The sequence below is a fragment of the Lemur catta genome, chromosome 9 (assembly GCF_020740605.2).
Source record: "Lemur catta isolate mLemCat1 chromosome 9, mLemCat1.pri, whole genome shotgun sequence".
NCBI classification, from domain to species: domain Eukaryota; kingdom Metazoa; phylum Chordata; class Mammalia; order Primates; family Lemuridae; genus Lemur; species Lemur catta.
Genome location: NC_059136.1, coordinates 7,986,468 through 8,003,532, shown reverse-complemented (window position 1 = coordinate 8,003,532; position 17,065 = coordinate 7,986,468). Strand labels below are relative to the sequence as shown.

Below are 17,065 nucleotides of genomic sequence, written 5' to 3'. Positions count from 1 at the left end.
GACAAGGAAGAAAGAACGGGACAGAATCTTGACAGTGTCTCAAAGAGTAAAAGTCAAAGTGAGGGTATTTATTGAGGCTTCAAATCTTGGTTTAAAGGCAAGTATTTTGATGTGGGGTCTTAATTGGGACTGGGTAAAGATCATTATGTAATGGGGTAAGATTGGCAGACACTGTAAGGCAAGGATTTTGAGAAGAGTTCAAAGAGTTTTGGATCAAAGGTTGTTGATGCTTTTTATTAAAGAGTTGATGAGATATTCCTGGAATGAACAATAAATTTATTTGTAATTTCTATTTTCCTGGGTGAGAGTTTCCTGGATTAGTAAAGTTATGCTGATGAAAGTGGGGGAATAGTAAAGTCATGTTAATGTAGACAGTAAGCTGTGTGGGGGTGGATGGTTTTGGTTCTCAGTTGTAAGGAGGGTTTAATGATGCAGGTTCCAATTTTCAGATGTCCCTGAGGCTAGAGGAAAGGCCACAGAATCATCTGGTAATCTTTTCTTTCTTTGGCACTTTTTAATTCTCCTTGCAACCCAACTATCTCAGTAGAGTGCCAAAAGGTTTAATCTTTTTGTATTCAGATGCTAAGATTTTTACTTAGTTTAGGAAATTCTTGTTTCCTGTTTTATTATTTATCTATTGCTGCTGTAACAAATTATCACAAATCTAGTGACGTCAAGAACAAATTTTTTCTTTGTCTTCTAGAAGTTCGACACGAGTCTCACTGGGTAAAGACCAAGGTGTTGGGGCTGTGTTTTTTGTTTCTTTTGGAGGCAGGGGTAGGGAGTGAGGTGGGGGGGGAACACTTTTTTTATTTTTATTTTTTTACCTTTTCTGGTTTCTAGAGGCCACCTACATTCCTTGGCTGGTGGTGCCTGCCTCCACATTTAAAGCCAGCAAAGTCAGGCTGACACTCTTATGCTGCCTGCAGTGGTTCTCTTCTGCCAGGAAAGGTTCTCTGCTTTTAATTGCTTGTGATTGGATTGGTCCCAGCTGGATAATTCAGGATAATCTCCCCTTCTCAGGTAGACCTTGAACATGTCTGCAAAGTCCTTTTCACTGTGCTAAGCAACCTATCACAGGTTCTGAGGGTGAGAATAGTGGGGCCACTATTCTGCCTACCACATCTGTAGTAAATCCTTTCCAGGTGTAAATACTCCCTCTACCTTTTGAGGGCACTAGTCCCCTTTTCATGTGTTTCGTATATTTATGAATATTTTGTAAATATTCTCATAAGATTCACGTGTTTTTGTTTGTTTCATTTATCTAGCAGGCTTGTTTTTTGTTAGGAAACAAGGTGGGTAGTTTCTCGTCGGTCCTGTTAACAGCTACTTGATTGTGGTGAAAATTTTAGATCTTCAGTGGGGAGGGTAATTCCTGCCCAGTGAAGTTCTTGTGCTGCAGAGGGACAGCTGTCCCCTTTCTGGTTACTGAAGCCTCTGCTGTCAGGGTGGGCAGTGAGGGTGGGGGGGAAGGCTCTTAGCCTCTTTATAATTAATCCCACTGTTTTTATTAGTGAAAATTTCTTGAAGTCTTAAAAATTGTTAACCAGGCATCCTAGTTTTAATGGTTATTTCATTTTTGTATTATTCTGTATTTAAATGAGTATTTAGATGGGGAGTTATGGTAGGAAAAATCAATTCCTACTAATTGCTTGTTCTTTTAGCTTAGCAATCCTTCTGGATCAGTTGTTTTCTATCCTTTTCTAATACAGTCACAACTCTCCTTTATTGCTTGGTCCTGTGACAGTGTGTGCTGCTGACATTTTCTCTCACGCTCCCCAGAGCTCTGGGTGTGCCCTGTCTCCGTGGTATCCACATCCTTCGCGTGCCACAGTGAAGGAAGAGTGCTTCCTGCCCCTGTTCCTCGTGCTTTCAGTGCAACTGGAAAACAGCTCTTCTATTACTCCGAAACGTACAGGAATGGTGCTTCCTGATTAGCCTCACCGAACTTCTACATAGCAGGAGTAGCCCCCTTTTAATCACTCAATGCCTAATATATATAGGGCAGATTAAGTTAACAAAAATACTTCTAAACTATAAGGAGTTATGTAAATGTAATCTGTATAATCTGTTTTTTATTATTTATGACAAAAAATATTAATAATACACACACCTGCTTTATTTCTGCTCCAGACTCACCTTGACATCCTGGAAAAAAGCGTCAACCCCAAGCAGGTCTACTTCCGGCAGGAGGTTCTTTGCCAGACGTTGGGTGGAAACCTGTGTCCATTGGTAACCATCACAGCCATGCCCGAGTCCAGCAGCACTGACCATCTAGAGCAGTTCCGTGAGTACAACAAGACTCTCTTCTTGGAATATTTGATTAAGGGTGTCCTCTATAGTGTTGGAAGCATTCTGTCCCTTTTGGACCAGAAGCCCCAAAAATGGGGGGGGACTGGTCTGCATTTACAGAAATACACCCCCGACTCTTCTAGGTATGATACAACCGGTAAATACAAATGTCTTTCTGTTGTTAAAGGGAGAGAAAATACATTGCAAACTGTCAGGGAGATGAAATGACTTGCTGGAATAGACAGCAATTTGCTAGTGGTGATCACTTCCTCTCCTAAAACAGAATCAGGGTCTGAATCACATTTTCCAACTTCTAACCCAGGAACTTTTCTCACCATGCTCACTGCTGCTATGCTACTCTCAGTCAAGGTTTGGAAAGGAAGGAAGTTGAGTCTCTGAGCCCTGGCTGAAGCATCTCCTTGATAACCTGAATGCCACCTGGATCTGAAAGGCTGAAGGTGTAGAGGAGGCTCTATCTAGATAAGAGCTGTGAAACAAAACCAAAGCCAAATCCATGCTCACGTGCGTGCACACATACACACACACACACCACACACATGCACACACCCAGCCCACATGCCTTTTTACTGTTAGAGTCCTGAGAATAAGTGCATAAGTGTGACTGACCTGTTACCAACTAGCTTTTGAAAATGGATTTGACAGCTTCAGACCTTAGCTAGGCAAGAGAAAACAAATAGAATAAGGAATGTTTTACCATACAGAGAAGTTTGGGAGATAAAAGAAAAGAATGGAGACCCAGCTAATTTTTCCCTAGCAGATACAGCCTTATCTGATGCAGTGCTGACCTCATTCAGGTGACTCTTTGGTGGATAGAAAATGTAATTTCTCACACCCCATCAGCATCTGACAATGGATGCTTAACAACCTGGCTAATCAACAACTGATTATCCCATCTGAATTAATGAGGCCCTAACATGCTTTAATGAATAATAAGGGATCTTCCAAAAAATTCTTTTATGTTTTTTATGCATTTAAGAGCAATTTCTGTAATAGTCACAGAGTCCTACACTGGGCAGATAAGCACTGTTTGGGAGCTAGAGACAATAATCTTTCCAGAGCAACCTTCCCTGAACGATTGTTTATTTAAGAAAGCAGGTGTGTGTAAGTCTGTTTTTCAGGTTCTGTTTCTAAAAAGGAGCTGAGTGGAGCCCCAATGTGTCACTATGACATTAAGGTGCCTCTGTTTTTGCATTTTGTTTGTGCTGACATTGGTGCTTTTGTTAATATTATAACTACAGAGATTATTCTTACTTTAAGAGGACTTGAAACACAGCAAAAGCTGCTACAAAATTTGGCATCCTAAGAAAGAGCTCAGTTAAAAAAAGAGAAGATCTCTTAGTATACCTTTGTATGAATCAAAAGAGGCTGGTTTCTGCTTGTTCTGTAAGATTAGTTATAACAATTGTATACTCTCATGTATCATTCCAGTTTTTTTTCTCTTAAGCACATGCTAGTATGTGGGCTGTTTGTCTCGAGAGGTATTGTGGGCAGAAATAGGGAGGGTTCTTGTGATGGTCAGATGAATGCTATTTGTTTTCTTTTTGTGGCTTGCAAGTAGCAATCACTGAGCTAGATCCTGAGGAAACCAGGACTGTGACCTAGGCAAAAAGACTAATTAAGACTGTCTTCATAGGCATGTCACCTGTACAGTTGCATAGGTCCCCTGCTTAGAAGGACCATGTACTTTCTTTAATGCTCTCTGTCACTATCTTTAAATTATTTTTTAAAAAGTCTTGAACAAGAGGCTCCACATTTTCATTTTGCACTGGGCCCTGCAAGTTTTGTAGCCAGTCCCGGGAGTGATCTAAAAAGTGATAGCTAAAAAGTGGCAAAGGCTGATACCATTCCCATACTACCATCCTGCCTTTCCAAATTGTGCAGGAAGAGTTCCAACCGATTTTTCCTGCTCACTGGAAATCTGATTTGTAAGGATTATATAGCAGAGTGGTATCTTTCATCATGAGGATTACTTTCAGGACCCCCATTTTTACAGATAGGATAAACAGGGCTCTGGGAGGTTAAATACCATGACCGGTGGTGGTGCCAGATTTCCAACCTTGTTATTCTGATTCCAGGGTCCATGCACACAACAAATGTGCTGGCTCCATCCTCATAGCACCTGTTCAGCATCGACATTCTGGTTTCACTCTGGGAGCCAGAACTTTCTCTCTTCCCTGTCCTACGTCCTCAAATTATTAAAAACTAGCATCAAATTTAACAACTCACGCTAAATTGACCACAGATGAAGGCATTAGTCTCCTCCTGCTCACAATGAATTTTGTTTTCCTTTTCTAACCCAGTGGAAACATTTTCATGGTGAATGTTTCAGGCACTGTGGCAGGAAGGGAGAGAGAAGATTCTTTTGATTCAAAGGCCTTTCCTTAGACTCCTCAGGCCCCTGCACAGAGCTGAAATTGCATGACTCGAGCTGTACAGGAGGCACAGTCTCAGCGAGCTATATAATAAATAATGCACAGGCTGGTTGCAATGTACGTAAGAACATGTGGCATTGCTGTGTTTCTAAAAGAAAAAAAAAAAGACAATATAAATACCACCTACCCTCAAAAGCACAATTAACCATGCCTGTAAATCAGAAATGAAACCACTTAACTTCCTTTGAACCACAGAATGTGACTTACTGATTTAGGAGAAAAGAGCAAATGAACAAGGAGCTCAAGATTCTCCTGCCTTCAGGCCTCCCTCCAGGTGAGATTAAATTGTTTTATCTTCCTCCTTCCTCCCAGGGACTAGGTCACCTTCAGTGTGGGATTGTATTCAGCTGCGATCTGGCTAGTTTCTGGTTCCGTGGCTGCCACTCACCCCTCATAAGGATGTATTTGTGCACTGAAAGACTTTCTTTCCACTGCACAGGATTATTATGTTAGTCTTATTTTAGAAACCCAAGAAATAAGAGCACGGCTATGGAACCCCCAGGGAACTCCTCTCTCAAGACTGGTTCCCCTTGTGGTCTTATCTAAAGTCCCAGACCTGGAGATTATTGAGGACAAATTATTGATTACTTTTAGTTTGTCCAAGGGTCTGGGCTCCAGAGAGTCCCCTAGAAGCATTTATTTCATTTGATTTATTTTTCAAAAGTATTTTCTTTAAGAAAGTTATTTTCCTGGAAACATTTAGCTTTACTTTCTTGATAAATATATTTTCAGTTCAGTAGTCATCAGATTTGCCAGCTGTAATCTTTACTGCTCTTTGGAGAATTAAAGACAGTACCTTTTCACAATGCTCCCAATAAAGAAGACTCATATTTACACTTTGGGATTGGAGCCCTCAGAACCAAAATGCTGGCATGTCTTCAAGAGTGAAGTCACTCTCTGCTGTTTTCAGTAGGACAGTGAACAAGGAAGTTCCCTGAGAGATTGTCACTGAAGCCATTATGGAAGAGATGGGCTTGCAGGGATATCACTGATTGAAGGGAATTGTTACAAAAGGATCCATTCTAGCTTCAGAGTCTCTTAGTGATGGATGAGGCATTGGGAAATCAGGAAGTCCCAGACCTTCCTAACTAGTAGGATTCAGGATGTCAAAGGAGCCCAGGACATCTGGGGTTTTCATAGCAGGGAGTGAGTGAGGAGGAGTGAACAGAATCCAGAGAATGAAACAAAAGCTCCAATAGGTTGGAACAGAAGACACCCAATGAGCAGGTTTGTGGATAGGCTTGGTGGACAACGTCACCCTAGGAAATTTTTTCCATTGCCTTCTGAGACTAGTGTCAATGGAAAAAAAATTCAAACTCTGTATAATAATTTCAAGAGGTTTATTCTAAGCCAAGTATGTGTGTCTGTGGCCTGGGGAACATGATCACAGGAGGTCTTGAGAAAATGTGCTGGAGGCAGGCAGGTTATAGTTTGGTTTTATACTTTCATGGAGACAGAAATTACAGGTAAAACCATAAATCAATATGGGGAAGGTGTACATTGGTTCTGCCAGAAAAGACAGGACATCTTGAAGTGGGGGTTTACAAGTCATAGGTGGGTTTTAGGGATTCTTTGGTTGTCAGTTGATTGAAAGAGTTAAGCTTTGTCTAAAGACCTGGAGTCAGTAGAAAGAAATGCTTGACTTAATTAAGATAAGGGGGTCTTTTACCTGTCATGTGATGCTATGCTGAATCTGGTTGGAAAGTAAGCTATATTTTACAGGGTTAATAAAAACCTGTTAAATGAGATTTTATCATTTGCAGATGTGACTTAGGAGGACTCTTACAAAGGGATTTGGGCAGAAGGAAAAAGGTCAAGGTTCAGTCCTCACTATTCTCCATTGGTCAATGGTGTTCTGGTATAATTACCCTTAGCCTAGTTAAATTCTTTAACACATTATATGTTAATAGGTCCTTTGATTAGCAGATCCTTTGAATGTGCAACTTCCAGGTAGAGTTGAGAAGGTATCTCTCTTTAGTGTGCGTACTCTTCAGGAGTGAGATGTGTGTGCATGTGGGTGTGGGTAGGTAGGTGATGTGGTATCTGCTTTCTTGCATTTGAACTGCGAGAAGATGCTGAGTTTAAGCAGAACTAGAGAGCAATAGAGAGTAAACAGTTTTGGGATCATTATTTATCTAAACCTGGAGAGGAGAGTGGTTCTACCTTTTTCCATACTCAGCCATTTCTCAAACCATGCCTGCTTTCTGTTTCTTCTCACACAGAATGTGCTGCCTTTGTGTGGAATTACTCTTACTGATGATGATCGGGCCTCCCTACACTTGTCTTTATGTCCATTTTGCAGGTGGCAACTCTCTGAACACATTCCCAGGTATCCCCCACACCCTTTAGGCTTTGCCCTTACTGGAAAATTACCTGGAAATGCACACAGTCAAATCACACTGCTTAGTGAAGACCTCCATCATTTTATTAACTTTCCATTTTCTCTACGTTTCCCCCATAACTTCGTATTCTAAATTACCATTATAGCCAAGAGAGGGTTGGGTCCCATTTTAGTTTCGGGAGCTATATCTCTGATGGATGCTTTATTTTTCTTAGGAGGTTTATTGCCAAATTGGACATCTATATGTTCAATTCCTGTGTGACAACTTTGTGTTGACTGTCCTCGTGAGTGATTTGAGAGATGGAACCAATTGTGGGAATTTACTGAGAGAAAATGTCATTCTCTTATTAGAAACGCTTATTCTCCAAGTGAATAGTCACTGACTGACTCACTGACTGGTGAGAAGCCAGGAAACAACAAAGGTGGATGGGAAGGGGTGGATCTGCTATTTTTGCAATCCGAGATACCTCCACCCTGCATTTACTATAACCTAAAAGAGCAGAGCATAACCTTTCTAGTCCCTGGAGGTGAGATAATCTCACTCCCCTGCCACAGTCTCCTCAGGCTCACGCACTGTTCTTTCCAGGGGGGCTGAAGTGGGGGGCGGCAGGAGGTTGCATTTGCAGTTGTTAAAGAATACCTTTCTCTTTTTCTTTTTCTTAAAAATGTTCTTACAAAAGCAATGTTCTATTCAGCCTGCCATTATGCTAAAAGCTTTTCCTTGGAAGACAATAGCTGTTCTCAGAAAAAAGATTTACATGGGGTCCCGAGGGTGTAATGAGCTACCACAGGCACCTGCCTCGGGGTTGGGAGTTGTCACTTGTAAGTGGTTTTAAATTAGAACAGAGTGGAAAAATACACAGTTACAGAATTCCCCTTTTGGCTTCTTTGCAAATCATTTTCCATTCACTCTGGCCTTTGTCTCTTTTTGAGACACCTGATCAGGTATGAAGAACGGAGCTCTCCTTGGGGAGAGATAGAAGTGACAACAGTGGTTGGTCCAAGTAAAACAGAAACTCAAGTGGAGCGAAAGCCTCTCATTCTGGAAATTTCTATGTTTTTACTTCCCAGAGGCATGTGGGACCAAGTATTATATGGGTTCACTGAATTTTGGAGATTAACAATCCGTGAAGACTATAGAGTCCAGATTTCTCAATTGCTGGTAGGGGACATGAACTGACCCATCTAGGTAACCTGACTAGTTGGTGGCAGAGGTAGCTCTAGACCACAGCCTCTTGTCTCCTGGCTAAGTATTTTTTTTTTTCTGTACAGTGCTGCTTCTGACAAATATTAGAGCTAAAAAAATTAACTACAAGAGCATAATGACTTCTCTCCATGGAAATCTTTAATAAAAGGAGTTAGAATTAGAGAAACTGAACTGTGCCCTTTTCTTGCCTTGGGATTTCCATCTCTTCAGGCAACCAGGGCTGGGAACCATGGCAGATATTAGAAATACAAAGATAAATATTGTTTTATCTTTGTCATTCAGGCACTCACAATCTACAGGGAATGTGTATGTGTGTGAAAGTCATGTAAACAGGTCATTATAATCCAGCAAGTTGTAGTAGAACAGGAGCTAAACTAAGTTCATGGGAGGCACAGAGAAGAGAGAATTTATTTGCATGGTAAAATCAAAGGGGGACTTATACCTCCAAGGGTCAATGGTATAAGCCCCACTTTCATGGTGGTCTCATATTGACACAGCTTTGCTTTCAAGGAAAACTTAGTTGAGAATCCAAAAACTATTTGAAGAACAAATCAAATCTTGAGACGCATGAAAGGAGAATATATAAAACACATCCAAACCATCTTAAATGTCTTTTTTCTTCTCTTTCTCACAGTCATTGATCTGCATGCACATAGTAACTCACAGAAATGCTATCCTCTCTCAACACAAACCCTCAAAACTCTATGGGATTTAGACTGGTTGGATATCTTCTTTTTGCTTCCCAGTTTGGCCTTGTGACTCCAATAAAAGGAGAGCCAAGGATCCTTCCTCCTACCAAGGATGGTGGGAGGGGGTGGGAAAGATTGTAAAACCTCACAGGTAGTTTAACAGCTTGACTTACATCCTATCATGTAAGTATTTTACCCTTACAGAGTTGTATGTAATGTCATTTGGTTCTCATAGCTGCCTTTTGAATTAAGAAAGAAAATGATTACTGTGTCTGTTTTATGAATGATAGAACCATAAGTGCAAATGCCATTTGACCTGCATTCTTGAAGTCAGACTTCTATACGGAGAGAAATGGAGGCAGTGCTTTTGTTCAAGTAGAAAAATTGTGTTGCAGAGGCAAGGAGGCTTGGAAATTGTACTGTGAAAATCTCAGGGTGCCAGGACTACAGGATGGTAGATTGACTATGGGGACAGAAGATAAAGTGAGAAAAGTAAGTTGGGCTAAATAAAAAATTGCCTTCTTTTTCATGTTAGGAAGTTTCTCTTGTTGGCAGTGATGAGCCAATAGAATGTTACTAAAAGCAGAATAATGACAAGATCAGACCTGTCTTGGAGGAAGGTTTTGTGGCAGTAACGCGGAGCAAAGTCTGGAGTGAGGAAAGTAGTGGTGATGTGGAGTCCAGGATGGAGGAACTCGTAAGCATTTAGACCCTAGATTCAGACTCTCTGGGGTTCGAGACTTGGCTCTGCCATTTATTAACTTTATGACCTTGGAAAAGATGCTTAAACACTTTATGCTGTAGTTTCTCCATCTACTTTTTCATGCAGCGATCTGAAGTTTGCGAAGAGCTAAGAATAGTACCTACCACATAGTGTATGTTTAAGAAATAGTAGCAATGGGTGATCATCTACATGGGTGATGAGGTTTCAAAGGAAGATAGGTCTAGAGAAATTGAAGGGGAGGGTATGCATTTAGGAGCTGTGTCTAAGAAATGAGATGTCTTGGTGATTGATTGAGAGTAGGAATGGAGGGTAAGGAGTTGGAATATTTCCTATTATACTTTCATTGGTGGGTGGATAGTTTAACGCCAACAAAGAAATATATCAGAAAGAGAATAAGACTGTTGTGGAGGGATAATGAGTTCAGTTTTGGAAATATACATTTTCAGAGGCCTGCAAATTATATAAGAACTCAGGCTAAACATAATTATAAAGCCAATATGCTATAAAATATAATCTATTTCAGAGGAAAATAAAACAAATTTTGCATCACCTGAATAATTTTCTCAATTAGCAAGAATACTAGAATTGACTATATGCAGTTATTGTAGCAGAAACATGTAATGTATTTCATCAGAATCAATCTCAGAACATTCTAGTCTATAAATTTGTTCATGTGATATGATGATTTACATATTTTAAAGTAATTAACTGTTTACAAAATATTTACATATGACTAATTGTTCCACACAACAGCCCTGTGCAGTAAGAAAAAATTTACATTTATTATCTTCACATTCAGATGATAAAACTGAGGTCCTGATAAAGTCGTATAATAAATAATAGCTAGAGTGTGGGTTTATACCGAAATCATCTGAATCCTAAACCCCGTGACCCTAACTCCTGTACTCTACTTTCAGCTGTGCAGTAATAAAGGAAAATACTTTAAGATACAATTACCCATGCATAACAGTAATTGTTTATAATACAAGTAATATGTTCTAGGCTTCTCCATTGTGTTGAGTACCATGTAGTCATGTTAACATTAATAACACTTATAATTTTAGTAAAATCTAAATTTTACCACCTCAACAAGACTACTCTACATGCCTTTCCCGCCCATATCTTACCCCTCTATCACCCAGTTACCCCTCAACCATCCTACCTCTTTCTGTTTTTTGAACATAACAAACTAAACTCTTCCCCTAGGTCTCCATATTTGCTGTTCTCTCTCAGTCCAACACTTTTCTTCTGTAGCTTTGTGTGGTTATTTTCTCCTTGTCATATATTCTGCCAGCTCAGGTCAAGGAGGCTTTCCTGGATCACCATATCTAATGTTGTTTCCTCACCTAGAATCTCTTTGTAGCTTGGCCTTTTTATCTTCTCTTCCTTGCCCTTAAGACTGAGTTCCATGAACACACAGACTGCATGCTGTATTTATTCACCGTTGTATCTTTAGGGACCTAACACAATGTTTGTACAAAGCAGGTGCACAATAAATATTTATTGAACAAACAGATGAAATCCCTATACCTATTCTTGGTCCCACCCCATAATGCAGGACTTTTATCCTCTCTTGAAAAGTTGCCTCTTTCCTCGGTATTTTTTGGGGTTTCCAAGGTAGGCACCAATGTGCTTATAAAGCAGCCCTTGGGCACAGTCTTCATGTATGGGCCACTCTATTCCTCCCCCGATGTTTGGACTTCTCTTGGTAGTTGTCCTTGCAGCTGTGAAAAGGACCTTTGCCACTGTCATTGCTGGGTTTTCAGAGAATCTCTGGATTCCATGGAAAGGTAGGGGAATAGCGTTCTCCAAAACTGTATCACACATCCACATCACTCCAAGCAGTATGGGTGTCCCCAAGGTTCCACTGAGAACAGCTGCTCCTTCACAGCCTGGGTGGGGACAGATGGCAACCTCATGCCTCCGTGATCTAGATGCTTTTCTGTCTCAGGATCCCTGCATGTATGGCACAGAAACCTAACCCAAACTCCTCATTTATCTTCCATGCCTATGAACACATGGCTGTGCTGGCCAGATGATGCTCTGATACATGTATGTATTCACAGAAGCCTCACAACATGACCATGAGTTCATTATTAAAATTCCCGTTATAATATATGGTTTTCAGGTAACAAAACAATATCATTAATTGTTCATGGATATTCACCTGTGTAGAAAAAGTAGAAAGACATACAGAAAAAACAGCCAGCAGACCAGATTCAGGATAGTGACTTCATCTGAGAAAGGAGGAAGCAGAAAGGCAAAGGGAAATGGGTTTGAAATCTACTGGGGAGTTTGTATTTCTTAAAGAAAAAGAGTTCTAAAGAAAATATGGCAAAATGTTAACAACTTTTAAAGACGAATGTCTGTTATATTATTTCCTGAGTGTCTCCAACTATATTTATATTTCATATCTAAAATTAAAAAATTGAACTACAAAGTGCCAACATGTCATTCTTGTTTAAAAAAATGCATAGAGTAAAAAATGTGAAAATAAGTCCTTGTTCCTCCTCAGACAATTGTTACTGATAGTTTTATGATTATTCTTTAGTATACAAATGCTACACACACTCACTCACACACAAACGTGAACTCCTTTGTATAGAGCCTTGAAATTTAGGTCAAATGGACTTAAATTATCCTTTCTGACAATTACTTCCTGTGGAAGTCCAAATCTTTTCCCTATGAATTCTGAGAGTTGAAAGCCTCACTAAATTCTGAGCTACCACTTTACGCCCCTACAAAGAGTACAGGAGATTGTTTTCCTCCACTGCTAGATCAATAATGGATTTATTTGTCTTCTACATTTTTATACTTATTAGTTTTTAAAAAATTTAACTCCCCTCTCCTAAATACCCCACCATTTCAGTGTTATTTTAATTTCAAATTCTTTGGGCATGACTCAGGTGGTCCATATTTTAAAATGTTTTTTATTTATATTTCTTCCTTTTAAATTGCTTATTTAAAAAATCATTTATCTAATTTGTCTGTGATATGAGTAGGTGATTGTCTTTCTCTAAATGATTTATAAGGAGCTCTTTGTGTATTAGTAATATTCTTTGTTAAACACTGATTCATTTAGCAAATATTTTTGATTATTGATCATTGCTCTAAACACAGAGGATGTTTTCTCCTAGTTTGTCACTTCTTTTTAAATTTTTTAACTTTTTGCTTTATTTTCATTGAGTTTAATGTAACAATCTTTTACATTTGTGAGAGTAATGTGTTAGGGGAAAAAATTTCCCATTTTACAGATGATGAAAGTGAGACCCTGTGAGCAAAACGTGACTCATATAAGGTTGCATAGCTATTAAATGTGGAGGCAGAAATCAGAATTTAGGTCGTCTTTAAACAGAGCCCTATTTTTAATTTAATACTTAGAATTCATATAACATAGGTTTAGATTAAGGAACAACAAGAAAATGGGCATCTGTGTATACACTACTGAATTTAAGAAATACAACATTACCCATATTTTGGCCCCCAATAACAGTGTTCCCGATGGCTTTCACTATTACTGCCTCAGAATAACTACCATCCTGAATTCTGTGTTAAATGATCTTTAGCTTTTCTTTATATTTTTAAATCATATTTACATATCTCTGGCAACCTACTGTTGAGTTTGCCTATTTGGGTCTTTACATAAGCAGAAACATACTATATAATTATATGTGTGTGTGTGTGTGTGTGTGTGTGTGTGAGTGAATGCTTATTTTGTTAAACATAGTTTTGAGATTGAACCATGTTGGCATGTTTGAGTTGACATTTGAATCATTCATTTTTTATTGTTCTATAATAATCTTATGTATGACTTTACATTGATTCTCCCCACCTTCCTATTCATAAGTTGAAGCCCTAACTTTCAATGTGATTGTGTCTGGAGTAAGGAAGTAATTAAGGTCAAATGAGGTCATAAGGGTGTGGCCCTGATAGGATTGGTGTCCTATAAGGAGAGACATCAGAGAGATCACTTCCTCTCTCTCTGCCATGTGAGGATGGAGAGAAGGTGGTTTATCAGTAAGCCAGATAGAGAGCCTTTACCAAAACCCAACCATGCTGGTACCCTGATCTCAGACTTCCAGCCTCTAGAACTGAGAAAATAAATTTCTGGGGTTAAGCCACACAGTCTATGGTATTTCTTCTTGGAGTTTTAAGGTTTTAGGTCTTATGTTTAAATCTTTAATTTATTTTGAACTGACTTTTGTGTCTGGTGTGAGATAAAGGCCCAATTTCATTCTGCTGCATGTAGATATCTAGTTTTCTCAACTTCATTTCTTGAAGATCTGTCCTTTCCCTATTGTGTGTTCTTGGCACCTTTGTCAAAAATCAGTTGGCCATAAATGCATGGATTTATTTATGGGCTCTCTATTCTGTTTCCTTGGTCTGTAAGTCTGTTTTTATGCCAGAACCATGCTGTTTTGATTATTATAGATTTGTAGTATATCTTGAAATCGGGTAGTGTGATGCCTCCAGCTTTTTCTTTTTGCTCAAGATTGCTTTGGGTATTTTGGGTATTTTGTGCTTTCATATCAATTTTAGAATTGTTTTTTCTATTTCTTTGAAAAGTGTCATTGGAATTTTGATAAGGATTGCATTGAATATGTAAATTGCTTTGGATTGTATGAACATTTTAATGATATTAAATTTTAAAATCCATGAACATGGGATACCTTTTCATTTATTTGTGTCTTCTTTAATTTATTTTATCAATAGTTTTCAGTGTACAGATCTTTCACTTCCTTAGTTAAATTTATTTTTAAGTATTTTTTGATGTTATTGTAAACGACATTGTTTTCTTGATTTGTTTTCAAATTGTTCATTGCTAGTATAGAAATGCCATTGATTTTTTGTATGTTAATTTTGTATTCAGCAACTTTACTGAACTGGGTTATTAATTTTAATTTGGGGGGGTGGAGTCTTTAGGGTTTTCTATATATAAGATCATGTCATATGCAGAGACAGTTTTACTTTTTCCTTTCCAATTTGGATGTGTTTTATTTCTTTTTCTTGTCTAATTGCTCTGGTTAGAACCTCCAGTACTATATTGAATCAAAGTGATGAGAGTGGGCATCTTTGTGTTGTTCCTGATTGTAGAGAAAAAGCTTTTAGCTTTTTACGTATACATATGTAGTTAGCTGTGGGCTTGTCATATTGACCTTTATTATGTTGCAAAACATTTTTTATATGCTGAGTTTGTTGAGAGTTTTTATCATGAAAGAATAGTGAATTTTGTCAAATGCTTTTTCTACAGTGATCACATTGTAATGATCACATAATTTTTACCCTTCACTCTGTTAATGTCATGTATCACATTTATTGTAGGACATTTGCTTATGTTGAGCCATCCTTGCAGCCTAGGAATAAATCCCACATGATCATGGTGTATAATCCTTTTAATGTGCTCTTGAATTTTGTTTGCTAGTATTTTCTTGAGAATTTTTGCATCTATGTTCATCAAGGATATTGATCTGTGATATTCTTTCCTTGTAATGTCCTTGTCTGGCTTTAATATTAGGGTAATGCTGGCCTTATGAAATTAACTAGGAAGTGTTCCCTCCTCTTCAATTGTTTGGAAGAGTTTGAGAAGGACTAGAATTAACTCTTTAAATATTTGGTAGAATTCACCAGTGAAGTCATCAGGTCCTAAACTTTTCTTTGTTGGGAGTTTTTGATTAATAACAAGTAAGGAAATTAAATCGGTAACCTGTTCAGATTTTCTATTTCTTCATTATTCAGTCTTGGTAGGTTGCATATTTCTAGGAATTTATCCATTTCTTTTAGATTTTCCAATTTGTTGGCATAGTAGTCTCTTATGATACTTTGTATTTCCATAGTATCAGTTTTTACGCCTCTTGTTTCATTTATCATTTCATCTGAGTCTTCTCTCCTCTTTTCTTACTTACTTTAGGTAAAGGTTTGTCAGTTCTGTTTACTTTTTTGAAAAATAAACTCTTAATTTCATTGATCCAGAGATTCTTGGAGGGCTACCTGGCATGATACACAGCAGACTTTCTGTTGTAGTCCTTGGGCAGGTGCCTGGTGCCTGGGTCATTAGGCGCGTGGATATAGAGTCTGGATTCACTGGGGTGAACTTGAAACTAGGGTCTGTTGGAGCAGGCCTGGATCCTGGGTCTACAGGGGCCAGGCTGATGCAGAGGTCCCCTGGGGTGGACCTGTCAACTAAATCTCAGGGGACTGGCTTGGAGGCTGGGTCCACAGGGACTGGGTCTACTGAGACAGGCCTGGATCCTGGGTTCACTGGAGCATTGGGGCCATGAGAGCTGGCCTGGAGCCTGGGGCTGAATGGCGAGCCTGTCAAAAGCATTTGCATTTGTTTCTTTTTCTTTTCTTTCTTTCTTTTTATTTTATTTTTTTGATGTATTTGTTTCTGTTAGTCACCTGAGAAATCTAGAAAATTAGGATAACCATAATCTCTACTTTGGATTTTTGAGACTTCATATGGATCATAAATTCAAATGTATGTGAGGATTTGCTTATCATTGTAAATTCCTAGGGAAAATTTGAGATAAACATGGTTCTTGCTCTCCTCTTCCGTGAATTGAGAGTGAAGACCTTTGGGGTCTCAGTTTTAGGCAAGGGTTCCCTGCTGGATGCCCTGTTATGGGTGGGCTCCATGCTTCAGTCCTGGTTCCCTGTGTCCCTTGCAGCCTTCAAAGTGGAAGCTCAAGGTCTCCAGGGCTTGGCTGGAACCCTTAGGGGGAAAAACATACTTTGATGTTTGCTTATCTTCCAAGGTTTCTTTGGTTTCACTTTGTTTTTGGAACCTACAGATTTATTCTTTCAGACCAATTCAGCAATGCATTAAAAACGATTTTCGAAAAAATATTTTATTTTTGTTATTTTATTTGGAGGATTGTCGAAAGTTTTTAGTCTATTATTCTGCAAGAAATGGAGATTCTTACCCCTTGATATTTCCATTTTATAGGCTACTTCTTTCTATTAGAAAGGAAAATGAAAGTCAATTTTTTTGTTTACTATAATTAATGGCACGAATTTGAAAGTCTGCTTGTAATTTGAAATAGTATATCTGCTATTCTATATTTACAGTTGACTTTATTCCTACTGAAAAGAATACCCTTTCTTTTATGATTCTGAGAATAATTTTTTTCCTTAGCAGATAGTAAGAATTTTAGTGAAGAAATGTTTTAGAATTTCTGAATTAAGATTCCAACCAAGGACTAGTTTTTTCCAGGGCTTTCTGCCTGAATTTTCTTTGACATCATGAATATTAGCAGAAGAGTGTGGTTTTTTTTTTCCTGTAAGATGACTGATTTACCCAGAGGCACGTTCTCTGTCTGGTTTTGGTCACCTGTGTCCAACATCAACACCAGAAACCTC

The 17,065-nt window shown here is 38.6% G+C and overlaps 1 protein-coding gene across 1 annotated transcript in view; it reads left to right on the top strand.

Moving 5' to 3' along the window:
* The window catches only part of AGBL1 (AGBL carboxypeptidase 1), a 641,096-nt gene that overhangs the window by 111,059 nt on the left and 512,972 nt on the right, over positions 1-17,065 (top strand). Inside the window, exon 17 of the mRNA XM_045560454.1 lies at positions 2,134-2,287. Within this exon, the coding sequence (XP_045416410.1) occupies positions 2,134-2,287 (154 nt within the window). The remainder of the gene's footprint in view (positions 1-2,133; positions 2,288-17,065) is intronic.